The 15467-nt window shown below is 35.5% G+C and overlaps 1 protein-coding gene across 2 annotated transcripts in view; it reads right to left on the bottom strand.

The window, feature by feature from the left end:
- Positions 1-6912, bottom strand: part of LOC111471788 — a 7128-nt gene extending 216 nt beyond the window's left edge. The window contains exons 1-4 of one of the 2 annotated variants that reach the window (XM_023117448.1): positions 6767-6912; positions 3096-3324; positions 2919-3020; positions 27-928 (exon numbers count right to left, since the gene is read on the bottom strand). In XM_023117448.1, coding sequence (XP_022973216.1) covers positions 189-928; positions 2919-3020; positions 3096-3324; positions 6767-6775 — 1080 coding nt within the window. In that variant the 5' untranslated portion in view covers positions 6776-6912 and the 3' untranslated portion in view covers positions 27-188. The remainder of the gene's footprint in view (positions 1-26; positions 929-2918; positions 3021-3095; positions 3325-6766) is intronic. The other variant, XM_023117449.1, reaches the window with a different exon arrangement.
- Between the last annotated feature and the right edge of the window lie 8555 nt (positions 6913-15467).

Here is a 15467-nt window from a genome sequence, read left to right as displayed (position 1 = left end):
AAAAAAAAAAAAAAAAAAAAAAAAAAAAAAAAAAAAAACAATGCATCAAAACAACCTATACTATAACTAATAACCAACCAAAAACTTAAGAACTAAAAAAGGAGAAGAGAGATGTTGCTCAATAGAAATTGAGATCATAATTTGAAAAATGAGGCAACCAAAGAATACACAAAAAATCTGGAATGAACCTACAAAATGTTGGGAAGTTGAGAGTCTAATCTCTGTTGCAATTCCTTGATCTTCAAAGAAAGCTCCGTCTTCTGCTCCTTATAGCTTTGCAATAAGTATTCTTTTCCTTCTATCACTTCCTTTAAGTCCCCTACCTCCTTTTTGAACATCTCAATTCTCTCCTCCTCTCTTACTTTCTCAGCTACCTCAAAGTTGCAATTACCATCCATATAACCATTTGCATGACCGTTCCTCGTCTCGCTTGACCAACTTCTTGCTGTTGACGGCGACTTATCATTGGGGCCTGCCTGACCCAAACAGTGATCTGCAATTGCTTTTCTGAGCCTCTGAATCTCTTTTTCTGAATCAAACAAGTCTTGGTTTGCAGTATCAATTTGTGACTGTAAATGAGAGGAGTGGGCTACCTGAGCGTTAAGAGAATTTTGCAAGTGAACGATTTGATCTTGCATTTCTAGTAGCATATCATCTCTCCTTTTCAATTGGTGTCTTAGCTTATGAATTACTTCACGTTTGCTGAAGATATCGGAACCGGACTCCGAGACACAAGGTGAATCTGAGCAGTTTGAATGATGGAATTGCTTTGCAGGCATCTCGAGCCGATCAGGAGAAGCTGCCCAGATAACACCATTCTCCTTGTTGAATTCAGAAGCTGGAACCATTACCAAAGGAAGAGCAGTCTCAGATGCAACCACCATTTGATCTGTAGGTGGGCACTTCACATCCGTCGTACATTGAGTCCCTGCATTGCAACACCATCATTAGAACATTGATGAAAGAATAAATAAGATCGAGTAAAATAGACCCAAAAACTACCAAATTTATTCAACCAACAGCTTAAAGATCACAAGTGGAACCAGCCAAAAACAGAATCTTCATTTATGGAACCTTAGTCATCAAGGCTATCATTAGATAAATTCAAGGTGGATAATATCATAATATCTATCATATCATTGTGGAGATACATGGGTGGTTTCATGGTTCATAACAATGTCTTCGTTGTTCAGCCGTGCACTGTAAAATGAAGAGAGGAGGGCTGCCACTTTTAAACTTCTTACTTCCTGTTTCAATAACGATGGGTTGCTGGCTTCGTAAAAAAATTTAGGTACTGATTACTCTCATTTCCTTGAATACATTAATACAATCCATATCTACTAGAAAATTTTCAATCAAGAAGCAAAATTTCCACTGGATAAATAAGTTTCTTCTAATTGAATATCTATCTATCGTATCATCAAAACTTTTCATGCTACAAGTTCTTCTATCTCCCCTGATTTCACATGGGACCACCTTATAACATTAAAATCTTACCGCACACACCAATCTCCTATACAATAACCATTGAAACAATTTCTCCCACACAGATCTTCTTTCTGTGGTCGCCTGGTCCACTACACTCTTTTCCATCTTCTAACATCAATCTGGCTGATAGTATATAATTTTAGTATGTGCATTGGTTTTAGAAGATCCCATGCCATAAACTGAATTGAGTAACAAATTCCTACCAAATGAAGGGAAAATAAGAGGAAACAAGATAGAAGAAACGGAGAATCCCCGGAAAAAAGGAAGCAACGACTCAATCCAAACCCAAAAACAACCTTCAACCACCACTGACAACTGTGTCTTCTATTTCTTTGAAAAGGAAGGAGGTGTGGAGAATAAAAAGCGGAAATTGTGTGGAACGTTGAAAAGGGGAAGTATTCAAAGAAAAAATGAAGCAAGATGAAATGGCAACACCAAGAACAGCGAATATGGTAAGAACAAAGAAATCCAAGCTGGACTGGTCCCCATTTGTGCCGGCAAGGAAGGTCCAGTGGCATCTTAATGTAGCTATCTCAGCCAGATGTCCAGATGAAGAAAATGAGGTTGCATTAGTAAATAGAAACTTGGGACGAAGCAAGGAACCACGACAATGGTTAGCATTGTAGTGCTGTCCATGACAACCTTCCCCCAATCCAAAGAGAGGCTATGGCAAGAAGAAAACCCCCTTTCGGATGACTCATGGAGAAGAACCCTCTTCTCTCCTGCATCCTATCCGCAGTTATATGGTGCACTTTTTGAAAAAGTGGTGTAGATTTCAAATCTGAATTTTGGAAACACCTGAAACCTGTTGTCAAAATAAAAGCACTTTTAAGTGATCAAACCAGATTCTGTTTTTAAAAAACTGTGCCCACCAAAGACTTAAATTTATTTTATTTTCCAATCTGAAAAAACATGATCTAGATCACCTACCAGATCGGCCCGAACTTATCCAACAGAAAACAACTGATTTTATGCACTAAAGTATTAAACTCCCACGGAATAACTCTGCCTCAAACTCCATTTTCCTCAAAGAAGAAAACCACGTAAAAAGAAATGACAATCTAAACTTTTGAAACTGTTTTTTTTCCCAAACAAGAAACAGGACCTTTAGATAATGTTGAAAATGTTATTGGAATCAAGAGAAATAAAAATATTCTATGTGTAAAACTTGAAAGAAGTATTCGGTGTTCCATTTAGCAAATTTCTCCTTTCCAAAGTTAAATTGACAAAAAAAGGGAGATATCGAGATCATGTTAACCCGCAGAAGATCAAACATATTAGAAGCATCATACTACATGAGAAGGTAAAACAGAAAAATGCAAACACAAACAGAAAAATGTAAACAGCTTAGCAGGCTAACTGAACACCGCATTTGAAAAGTTACCAAACTATCTTTTTCCCCTTAAAGATGAAAGATTACAAAAACCAACCTGGCATACAGTTGAAGCAACATTCATCATCTCGTGTATATGAATATAAACTTGAGCAAAGACATCCAGCAACCTTTCTTCTGTCAGAAGACTTCACATTTCCTGAGCAGTAAAAAACTCAAAAGTTAATAAGTTTCAACCAGGAATTTTCCCTCAATCTTTCATAAATAACAAGACCTGTCAAAGAACTGCCACTATCCTTCAGCTGCCTCGGCTCAAATGCTTGTTTCAGCTTGTAACCTAGGCGAATTGATAGAGTGCTCAATAGTACGCCACCAGCAATTAGAACCCAATGTGGGCCCTCGTTGGAAGAAATTCTGGACTTCTGATCTCTAGGATCTCTACTTGTTCTTGGTGTCATTTTAGGATCTAGAAGTGTGGAAGATGTTCCTAAATCATTCAAGCTCTACAATGAGATACATAAGAAAAATATTAAAAAGTAATTTGATTTCCATCAGGGTTGATCACGGAAAATGCACAAGAAAAACATGAATTTTGTTGCTTAGTAAACGTAATAATAATAATAATAACAAAATAAAAACCACGATTTTGAATTCTATTCACATTCATACACGAAGAGTAATATTATATGAATTCAAAGAAAGGATAAGAAGACAGTATATCTAATTATAACGAAAAGGTAGAATATTGAGATTGGTGGAAATATAAAGATTAATAAATGTTGATGGAAATGTAGATGTTGACATGAAGAGAAATATCACCAGGTCGAAGAAGTGTTTGAATTAATTCAAGAAACTTCAATAGTATCTAAAATTTAATCTTACTTCATCTTTCTTAGAAGAAACTTCCCCTGATCTCTATAATATTTCTAAGAAGAAGGAAGCTACGGTGGCTGATTGCTGGAATAGGGACAACAATAATTGGGACCTTGGTCTTAGAGGGGCATCATCTTGGATAGAGTTCGATAGCTGGTTGGGATTGGTATTAAGAGTCAATACTGTGAGGCTGAGAGATGGGATGGATAGGGCTGTTTTTGCCCTAGACTCATCTGCAATTTTCTCCTCTAAATGAGGAAAATCTTAATCACCTCTTCCTCCACTCCTTGGCAACAAGGAACCGGAATTTTCTAGTAAATGAATCTGGTCTTCCTACTTGCTTGTCGTTCTTCGAGCTGGATTGAATTAATGAGGTGCTTGAAGAGTGGTACATAAAAGGTAAAGCTAGAATTTGTTGAAGAGGTGCCTCTCGAGTCTTGCTGTGGGAATTATGGAAAGAAAGAAATATAAGAACTTTTGAAGATGAGTCTAATACTTCTGATAGTTTTTGTAATTACAACTTACTTCTTCTTTATGGTGCATTGAATTCTTTTGTAACTATAGCCTAACTTCAATTGTTCTTGGGGAGGGGGCCCTTTCATTCCCTACATGTAGGCTGTTTTTGTTTAATATTAAGCATCTAATTTCTTAAAAAGAAAAACGAACTAAAATGAACAGCAACTCTTCATTTTTAAGATTTATATCGATGTATATGATCAATATATGCAAGCCTAGAAACATTACTAAGAAATTTATTAACTATCCTCAAAGGAAGCCCATTTCTTGATTCACTTGATCGTTTCCTTTGAACAACTCCTTTCGCATTGGACATTTCTTATTTTCCTACGTAGCCAATTTGTATTCTTTCATTTGTCTTGATTTTTCTTTTATAAGAAACAATTTCATTGACGTATGAAATTACAAAGGTTTGGAGAAAAAAAGCCCCAATCCAAAAGAGTTACAATAAAATTCTCTAATCAGAAAAAAATGTAGCAAAACTATGAGAATGGAAATGAGGTGACAAATTTCATTTGTCTTAGCGAAGGCTTGATTTTTCATCAAATAATAATAATGATAATCATAATAATTGTACAACGATTTAATGAATTTTTGTTGGTTCTAGTCCAGAGAAATATAGACAACCCTGCAGGATTTTAAACAACATTAAACATCAATATATGAATAGAAAAAATACAGAAACGCTCAACTGGTTTGCTATTACTTAAAAGAAAGAGGCATAAAAATCAAAGCTAAAATAACTTTATAAATAGAGACAGTTTATACGTGCTTGAGAGATGGATGGAGAGGAGAAATGAAATAAAAAAAAATTTGCAATACAGAAAGATTGAAAGAGAGATGGAGAAAGAGTGTAAAAATAGATAGAAAGGCTCTCTACGGAGGAAGAAATTGAGGTTCCCTATTAGCTTCTCTTACCTTACCCTCCTCAAAACAAGTAGATAAATGGTTTTGGCCCCATTGATTCATCCAGCATATTCTCAGTCAAACCTCTCTAAAGAGACTTCAGGGAGAAGCCAACACATAGAAATTCTCAACATTTTAGAAACATTTCCACCGCTAGAGTTAATAACCAAAAAAATGGTCAAGTTTTTCTCATGGGAGACGAGCGACAAGAGCATCAATATGCATGATTTGATTCAAGGACAATGGCCATAAGTTTTCCTTTTGCCAACTGCTGCAAGTCTTTTCCACTTACTGCTTTCAAGTGGCATATTGCATTGCCAAACAGCCTAAACAAACTTCTCATACCCTCAGTTTTGAGCAGGAATCCATTTAAAAGAAGGCGAAATTCTATGGCTACAGATAAACAGAACACTTCTATGTAACCTTTAGCTTGAAAGAAACACGAGAACTTTCAAGTTTCAACAAGAAGGGAAGTCTAAGTATGCTTTACCCTTTTGCTTTTATTTTTTGTTGTCATTGCCAAGAGAGTACTGACAGGCAGTTTGAGATTTTACTAGGGGCTGGGAATGATGATAGAGTGAAGGAAAGTTCCATTTTCCACATGGGTACCCTCTCAGTGGGACAGAGATCATGTCTCATTTAAAGTTCTGACAATAAAGAACTCAATTGCTTGCTAAATCTAAGAAAAACCACCCATTTGTGAAATAAAGATAAACAAACAGATGGGAGCGGATACACAAAGTACCCAAGGCCAGAAAATAGAATAAATAAAAACTCTAATACTATAGCACAACACCATTCCCACGGCATGGCCACAGATAAGATATACTCAAAGGCTTAAACAACTAGAACTATGCAACACCATTAGCTCGTCCAACCAGAATTCTCAGTCACTATCTAGAAACATTGGTTAAGCACATAAAATAATTCATGAAGATTGTATTATAAAACATCCACAGTGAAGCAAGAGATGTTTTCAAGTATGACAAACATGCTAATTTCAGGGTATGATGTAGCAAACTCTTCACGAAAATAGCATTAGATACCTGTACCTTCTAAACCACTCGTATATTCTTCAGGTATGATTTTATTTCACGCACATAACAACTGCGGGAATCTATAATGTGCACAAATGATGTTATTTGGAAGTCATTCATATTAGCATCATCAAAGGTGACACTCGATCAGATTCCATGTTAGCTAGAATCAAAGTTCGTGATGCATTCAGACACGTCTATTTTTATAGATTTTCACCGTTATCAGTAAGCAGTATAAACACCAGATGTCACAGTTCGCATTGATCAGCACATCACGTTTCCGTCAGATACACAGAGATCTAATTATAGGAACAGTTCAGTATTTTAAGCGATAAAAGCTAGATTCAAGGTGTTCCACAAGAACATCGAAAATTCAATCGTTTAACACCGGAACAGTCCCCAAAAACTCCATAAGCCAAATGAAATCATCAGAAAACGAAGGAAATGTGCTCCAGACTGATCAAAATCGAAACGCGACACATTTTGTAGAGAAAAAACATCAAACCAAAGAATTAAGTCATACAATCGAAAAACGGAAAATAAAAAAGAACAGGCAGAAACAACAAAAATCGGAAGAAAAGAATCAGAGAGCGAAATATAGGGAGAAAGAAACCTGAGTCATTAAATCAATGGATGCTTAAGATTACTGATTCAGAATCTCCATCTCCGACGAAGTCCATCTGTGGTAAATCATGAAACCAGAAACCCAGACAGAGAGAAGAGAGGAAGGAGCTAAGAGCTGATACTAAATTCCCCCAATTTATTACAGAACACAAAAATAAAAATTATTATTTAAAAATAATATTATATTTTATGTAAAGATCCACGTCACACTCTCTCTCCAGCGCTTCCCCCAATCCTTCTTCGCGAATTTTCCGATCCTTCCTTTGGTCAAATTTATCAATTTTTTTTTAATTAAAAAAGGCTTAAAATTACGTAATTTTCTAAAAATAATTGCAAATATTTTAATTTTTAGTACCACAAATAATTTTTTTTTGTTAATTGAATGAATATATTTTAAATCTTTATCTTTACAAATATATATATATATATTATCGAAAAAAATTATTTATTTAAGAATAATTTTTATTTTCTAAAAAAAAAACAAAAAAAACAACCTAATAAATTTATAATATTTCATAAATAAATATAAAATATAATGTAAAACATAATTTAAATATTACAACGTAATTTTGGGATCAATATAATCTCTATTTTGACCCATTTAGATATAATTCTCCATAAAATAAGGATAAAATGTTTAACTATTTTTTTTTAAAAAAAAAATAATAATTACCTTTTTAGCTATTGTTTTATTAAATTATGTTTAATTTATTTTATTTTATTTTTCAAATTAATGCTAAATAATAAAAATTTTAATGGTACACTGATGTGATATATTATTAAAATATATGTTATGAGTTCACACCCATAATCTCACGTTAGTATTACGTTGAAAAAATATCTATAAGATTTTAAAAGTATCATTTAAATTCATTAGTGTGTATTCACGTTATTGTTTATGTTTGTTTCTATCGATTTTCAGTAGCGTAACAGTGCAGTTTAATCATGGTTAGAAAGTACGTTAATGATCTCGCCAAATAAGTTCACGTACCTGTGTGTTGACCATATGTAGAGAGAAGTGCATCCAACCCTACCCAAAAATAAAAGTAGAGCTCAAAAAGCAGTCGGGATACATGTTGTATGTGAATGCATTTTTTAACTCCAGTAGCCAAATAAGGATCGATACATAGTCGCTACATCAAGGTTATATGGTTCTTTTCTATATAATTTTTTAAAATATACTTGCACTAAATTATTAAAATTATTTAAACAATTTCAATAAAAATTAAAAATGGTATTTTAAAAGTGGTAAAAATAAACAAAAAGAAGTAATAAAGTGAAACTCAATGCCTTGCGTATGCTTGTAAAGTTAAAAGCTTCCTGTTGGTTGCAAGAGAGGTAAAAATTTGCATGTCGTAACTATTGTCTAACTACTCTATATGAAATATGATTAAAAATAATAATGTTTACGTTTTCGTGCCTCACCAACGTCCATTGTTATCGATAATAAGAGATGAAGTTTGATTTTTAGAAATCTCATAGATCTACTGTTTTAGGCATCTACAAGCCACGAGACTTTGTGGAAGAGGATTAGAGGGTCCAACAGAGAGTTAGAGGAGGAAAACAATGAGGAAGAATGTCGAAAACAGCCGTGGGAAGGAGAGAAAAAGAAATAAAAAAATCGTGCAAAGTCGAGTGAAGAAGACTAATCCGACGAATCCGGATTCGGGTCGAACTCAACCCGTAACCCATTGCCCATCCATTAGTCTCGGCTCAATGTCGCACTACCAGCCTAATAGGAAACGAACTCTAATGACACCTGGAACAACTTTCGAGGAATGAGAGTTAATGTATATTAATTTAGGGAGAACGCTAGCTAAGACCAACCAAGTGACTTTAGTATAGAGTAGACTAGGTACTTGCTTGATGTATAACAACACGTGTCCTTTATGCTTTATAATTATGACGTATAACATATGATCTATGATGTATGATGACATGTATGAGTTATATGATGATGTTGATGACGTTTGATGATGTGTTATGATTATGACGTATTTCAATAACCTTATGATGACGATGCATGTTGTTATTTCCTTAATATGAAGTATGTTCCATATTAAGATGAGAGGTATGTTGTGAATGTCATATTGCATTATGTCGATAACTCGACCTAAGACACAACCCTACAAATATTATTCATGATGTTAAGATGAAAGCTAACGCACATATATTACTACTAATAATATAAGGTTGAAACTAGGGTTGTGTCATAAAGACATTTTAAAGACGAGAAACTATAGGGATCTCATGCATTTCTGTATGTACATTGGGGATACTTCCCCTTTTATGATGAGGAGTATGGACGCATACACTACGATGATGATGGTGATCATGATGAGCATGACACACGGGGGATTTGCTGATCTCCGGGCATCGCTACGGACAGCTAGCTTGACTATGATGGGTCCAAAGGGGTGCGAACCGCCTGGTGATTCACGCTCGTGATGGTGTTAATATAACACATGCGGAAGCAATTTGGATCTTAGGCACTTTTAGAACATCAATTATAGTAAATAACTAGCATGTTCATGAGTATTAAAACTCAATGAGTTTGAATACTAACTTTTTGTAGTTCAAATTCCTTTTTCCTCACGAACTGGTTTCGAACCACCACTAGTGTCTTCTCCACTATCCTCCGGCCTTAGAATGAGATTGTGGAATCCGGAGAGTGACTAAACTTGGGAGGGATTTTGTATATATGAAGAGAGTGTTTGTGAGAGGTTTTTCTCAAGGTTTTTTCACCAAGAAGAAGACGTTTCATGTTTTATGATCACTCGATTTATAGAGTCATGTTTGCATGTACATGCAAATATGAGATCACCAAATTTTGACACTCAAAATTCCACTAAAATATTTGGGATTATGTGGAAAGCATGCATGCTTGAGTGTAACGACCGATCTTCAGAAAATACCGAATCACGGGTCGCCACGTGGACTCAGGAGTAAAAAAAAACTTTTCAACACTTCATGTAGTTTGAACAGGGGACGGTAAGTTAAAAGTTGTCTGATATACATTTCAAAAAATATATAAAACACATAACGAAGATCTGCGGGGTCACATTAAAAAAACACGGTTACAAAATATAGCAGGTTTTTCAAAAAACGTCAAAAATCATAACCAAAACGACATGGGAGAAGATGACTCAATCTAAGGGCCCCCTTCTGCAGCTGCACGACTCCACACATCCCCGCCATCAACCCAAATCTACTTTTCTTCTGAAAAATAGAAAACAACATAGAGTGAGTATACAAACAATACCCAATAAGCAACTTGCTCGTAAGCTCTTGTCGAACTTAGCCCTATTCACGGGATTCTAAGTCCTGAGCTCGAATAGTCACTAGTTAGAGACCTAGGGGTGCCTGGCAACATCCAACTGTTCCTAAGATCAGTAACTACCTGCCACTGTGCCTCGCAAGGCCGGGTCAGTCACTACTTGTCTTACGCCCTTGTCGACTCAGATCAGTAAAACTACCTGTCTTATGTCGCTCGGCTGGATCAGTAAAAGGCCATGGCTCGTCCCACTAAGCACCTCTTATCACAGTAATATATTATGATTACCCTCAACCCTTTGGGGGTGACTACGAAAACGGTACACTGTCATTATGTGCTTCCTAACTTATAATGACTAGCACCTAATAATTCATTCAACACTCAAAGAGTAGCAATGGGCTACCCAAGCCCCACGCCCCATGCCTAACAAAGAACCAGGCGACAATACGTTGCCATGCTAAGTCACATAAAACCATAATAACCATCTAGCTCAACTTAAAAACATACCATTTCATATGCCTGTACAAAATTTTACGTTCAGGCCAATGAAACTAAATAACCATAACGACAACTAAAGTACAGCCACACACATTATTGAAGTACCACCTCCATGAACTAACTATATCCATTCCTACATACATTACTAAACTGTCTGGCCACAAGTCCAAACCGACTCCTAAAAGCAATTACTTAAAAACTTTCTCTAGATGGTTACTTACCTGATCGTAGACTTCCCAAAACTTTATCGAGTCTTCAAGTGTCCCTTGACTAAGCTTGGAATTTTTCTATAATAAAACATTTATGGAACGTGTGAGTCAAGTACCTAGATCTAGATAAAGACGAATCTGATGGTGTGAAATGGGAAAACAAATCGAGTTTCGGTTCTGTATAGGTGGGTCGGGTTAGATCGTGCCCCCTCAATTTTCAGCCTCTTCTTCCTGCCTCCTTCCTGATCTTTCTTTCCTCTCAACACTCTATGTCTTCTTCTTCACAAAGACTCACCAACTTCCCTTGACAATAACCTAGGTACATCGATCCCCTGAAATGTATTAGGGTTTCGGAAAAACAACAACGAAAATCACACCACTAGAACTTACCGTCGGTGTACTCCCTTCCTCAACCGTTCAGCCCACCGTCGCTAACGAGTGCCTCAAGCTCCGTCGTTCGTCTCCACCGCTCCACCCTCTCCTCTGTCTTCTTCTTCGTTTTTCTTTTTTTTTTTCCTTTTCTTTTCTTTTTTCTTCTTTCTTTTCTTCTCCCCGTGTCCTTTCCTTTTTTTTTTTTTTAAACCCTAAAAGAGTAGTACAACGGGCATTTCTCTCTCCTTACTTATTGCAGCTGTACTGCTCTTACATTCACTTAACCAAATTTTTACACTTAAAATTCCACTCAAATTGGTGGGGTTTATTTGCCAGCATGCAAGTTTGGTAAACCAAATTTTGACACCTCAAAATTCCACTAACATACATTTTTACATTAAATGAAGTCAACATTTTGACTTTCTTTATTTGGATTCAACAATCAATTTGAATTATTAATTTCAAATTAGAGTAATATTAAATGATTAATTAAACTATTTAATTAATATTTAATATTAATTCAAATGCCAATCCCAATTAATTCCGACACATATTTGATTAAGATATTTAAATCTTATTTAAATATCTCAAATTCCCTCTTTTTGATTAATTCGTAAATAAAACAAAAATGCGGTTAAATATATTGTATGTATGTAGTGCATTCTCCCTAATTTTAATTCGAACACTTCGGACTCACTCGTCACACTATTCTATGGTTTAGTCCGATATGAGCTAGCAGAGGGACCTAATGGACCTATAGATCATGGGCTCCAACGATCCAAGATTAACCGGTTAAACTCATTAACCAACATTCGTTAACTACTAAGACATTCCACTATAGCCTAGTAGTTGCACTCCCCTCACTATAGATATATTTCTGTCCATTTGATATAACCATGATTAGTAAGTCGATCCTTTACAGGTTGTTCGTAACTAGAGTTGGGTCAATTTATTGTTTTACCCCTGAAGTTACTTTTTGTTTCTTATGTCTCACTGATCCTCTAATGAACAATTGGTTTGTGGTCCAACCAATAAACCGGATCCCTCTTAGGGCAATGAGAGGGTGGGGCCCCTTGTTCAAGACCTGGAGTCAGTACTTAAGAGAACTACTTTTCTTCTATCCCTAAAAGTGGGTAGGTAGGAGTGAATTTCATCTTGCACCCCACGTCCCCAACCATTTACCCAGTCTTACCCCTGAAATGGGAGGCCTATTGAGTCGGCGAACTTGAGCCGCTCTCACCCATGCAAATCTAAGGATAATTTCGAATAAACAGGAGTTCATGGTTAGCTGAGAATTAAGATCGAGTTACCTAGATCATCGAATAAAAAGAAAATCAGTCTCAACAGTAAACGACATTATAAAGTGAGAGTGATTTTTTTCATGGTCCGATCTTATGCAATACTCATTGTATAGGACGCCCCCACTCACATGTCTCCACATGTACAATTTTAGTGATCACATTGTTTATATCATATACAAAAGTGGGCCGCATCCATAGTGTCCCCAGAATAAAGTACTCAGTCTTATCCTTATACTAAAGATCATTTTGACTATATACTTGAACTTGATCAACTCTTATGTCTCTACATATAGTTCAAGTAATCATACTATAGCCAGAGTGTTCTTTGTTTATTGGATTTAGATTAATGATCGTAAAGTTCATTTTATTCAATAACAATTTTTACTGAATAAACAACAATAATAACTTTATTGAAAATAAAATATGTTTTTGTTTACAAACTATGAGTTTTAGGACATAAAACCGAACAGTTCGCACATGTGCGTCGTGTGTAGGGAAGTCTACACATCCAATTTAGTCTGGACTAGAGGCCACCCCTAGGATTTAATGATAGGTCCCTAGAGCATTGTTGCATGTGTTTGCATCTTTCATGGCCCCTACAGTCGGGTCACTTACTGAGTATTTTTCGAAATATTCAGGTCGTGTGCTACACCCTTTTTCAGGTAAAGGCAACACCCATGTACGGTTGATGGTGGCATCGCAAAGTAGAGACCATGACACGTGCGTAGTCAAGAAGCATATTTCATTTCCTAGACTTAGGTTAGAATAAGTTGTTATGCATTTTATGTTTTTGAATTTATTTCATTATCGTTTTTAATTTCATTTCTGAATTATTTTTTGAACACGCAAGACCATGGCGGCAGTGTTTTCAATGATAAAGTATGTTTACTCTGAAAGTTATTATTTATATGATGATGCTTTTCAAAAGTTATATTCCGCACATGAGCTTAGACTAAGATGATAGTAGTGACTTTAGGTAGCTAAAATCATTAAAAGTACAATGTTGTTGACCTATCATAAAACAAAGGCTACAACTTAAATTGTCACGACCTATTTTTCAATGCTTTGAATAATGAATTGCGACATGGATTGACATATCGACACAAAAATGTACGATATTATTATTATTTTTTTGCAAGACATTTAAAACAACAAATCATTAAAAAATACAAATACATCTCGATCAGCTCTATAACCATAATACGACCCTTCTCTATAACCATAGTACACCCAAAAGCTCCCCAACTCGATCAGCTGAACAACTATCACTTGAAAAAGAAAATAATAACTGATGAGTATAAAAATATTCATTAAGTGTCTACTCATATGACCTAGTTAGTTACTATGCACTGGGCTCAAGAAAATTCAAGCATGAATTCTACCCCTTATCTAATTTTATTTTGTGTAACTTTAAAAACTGGATCTAACAATCTTGTTAATAAGGTCGTTTGATCCAAATTATCCTAGAACTCCAAAAACGATAAGGAATCAACTCAAGGGAAAGTTTTGGAATGGATTACCTTAATGATCAAGATCAATGGTAGAGCAAACTTGCTTCTAAACTCTGATACGAATCACTCCACAAGTGGTTTAATCAACATCACTTGAATGACTCTAATATGAAAGTTTTAAAACATAAAAATTTACCAACGGAAAAACTTAGTTGTCAACTAAGTTAAAAAGATATTAGAGTGGTAGTTAATTAAGAAATTTAGTAACCTATGTGAGTTACCATGCACCCATAAGTAGTTAATCATAAAATATGGTAACTTATTAAAACTAATAAATGATAAACAAAAAAGTTAAAATTAAAATAATGCAATAAAAAATTTGTGCTATGAGTTTATTACCTACCAGTAATGTATCTCCATCTTGAAGCTCAACTTTGCACATGTGGGAAGGACTCCAACAGCTTCTAAAACTTCCTTTGACGAGTTTACTATAGCTTGAATATAAGAGATTAAAATTCGTTTTAACTTCTTGGCTCTTGACCTTGTAATTCGTCCTTGAGGTTTGACAATAGATGTTCCTTCGGGTTCATATCATTCTCTCTTGAGAAGGATTCCTTGAGTTGTTTGATACACTTTGTGGCGATATGATGAGTATGATGATTGCATGATGTTTGTCTTAATATGAAGATGTTTTCTATATTGAGTATGTTGTATGATGATGAGTGTCATATTGCATCATATTGATAGACCAACATAGAACACAACCCTAGGGTCGTGTCAGAAGAGACGTTATGATAAGATTTAGAGGGACCTAGAGATGATGAGTGCAAACGCGCACAATATGATGATGAGTGCGGATGCACATAGTATGACGAGCAGGGTGTTCATGAGGTGCATGACACTATGGGGTTCCGCTGACCTCCGAACGTTGCTATAGATTAGCTTCACCAATGGGTCCAGAGGGTGTGCGAGCGCCCTAGAAATTCACACTCACATGTTTGAGTCGTGTGTAAGGAAGTACTACACATCCAATTTGTCTGAGACTAGAGGCCACCCCTAGATGAGCTGGAGAGAGGTCCATGAATCATATGATTGCATGTGTTTGCATTTGCATGGCCCCCTATAGTGGGGTCACTTATCGAGTATTCTTCGAAATACTCAGACTGTGTGCCACATCATTTTTCAGGTAAAGGCAAGACGCACTTGTACGGACGACGGTACATCGCGAGTAGAGACTGTGGCATGTGCATAAGATAGACTCATATTTAAATTCCTAGTCTTAGGTTAGAATAAGTTGTTTTGCATTTCATTGTTTTAAATTATTTGTATTTATTTTTATTTTTTTTAAATTTCGTATTTAAATACATAACTTCATGACTATGTTTTCCATAGAAAATAATGTTTTAAATGTATTCGACATTTATATTAAAGATGATGTTTTCTTTCAAGAGTTATATTTTTGCATTAGAGATGAGCATGAGACGTTAGTAGCGACTCTAAGTATGTAGAAATTTAGAGCCTTACACCCTATCTAGTTTTTTTAGCATGTTAAGAGCTCCAAAATTCATACAAAATTTTCTAGTGG

This window comes from Cucurbita maxima, unplaced genomic scaffold, assembly GCF_002738345.1.
Source record: "Cucurbita maxima cultivar Rimu unplaced genomic scaffold, Cmax_1.0 Cma_Scf00058, whole genome shotgun sequence".
Classification (NCBI taxonomy): Eukaryota; Viridiplantae; Streptophyta; class Magnoliopsida; order Cucurbitales; family Cucurbitaceae; genus Cucurbita; species Cucurbita maxima.
Note: the sequence above shows the minus strand (reverse complement) of the source record. Positions and strands in the feature narration are given on the sequence as shown.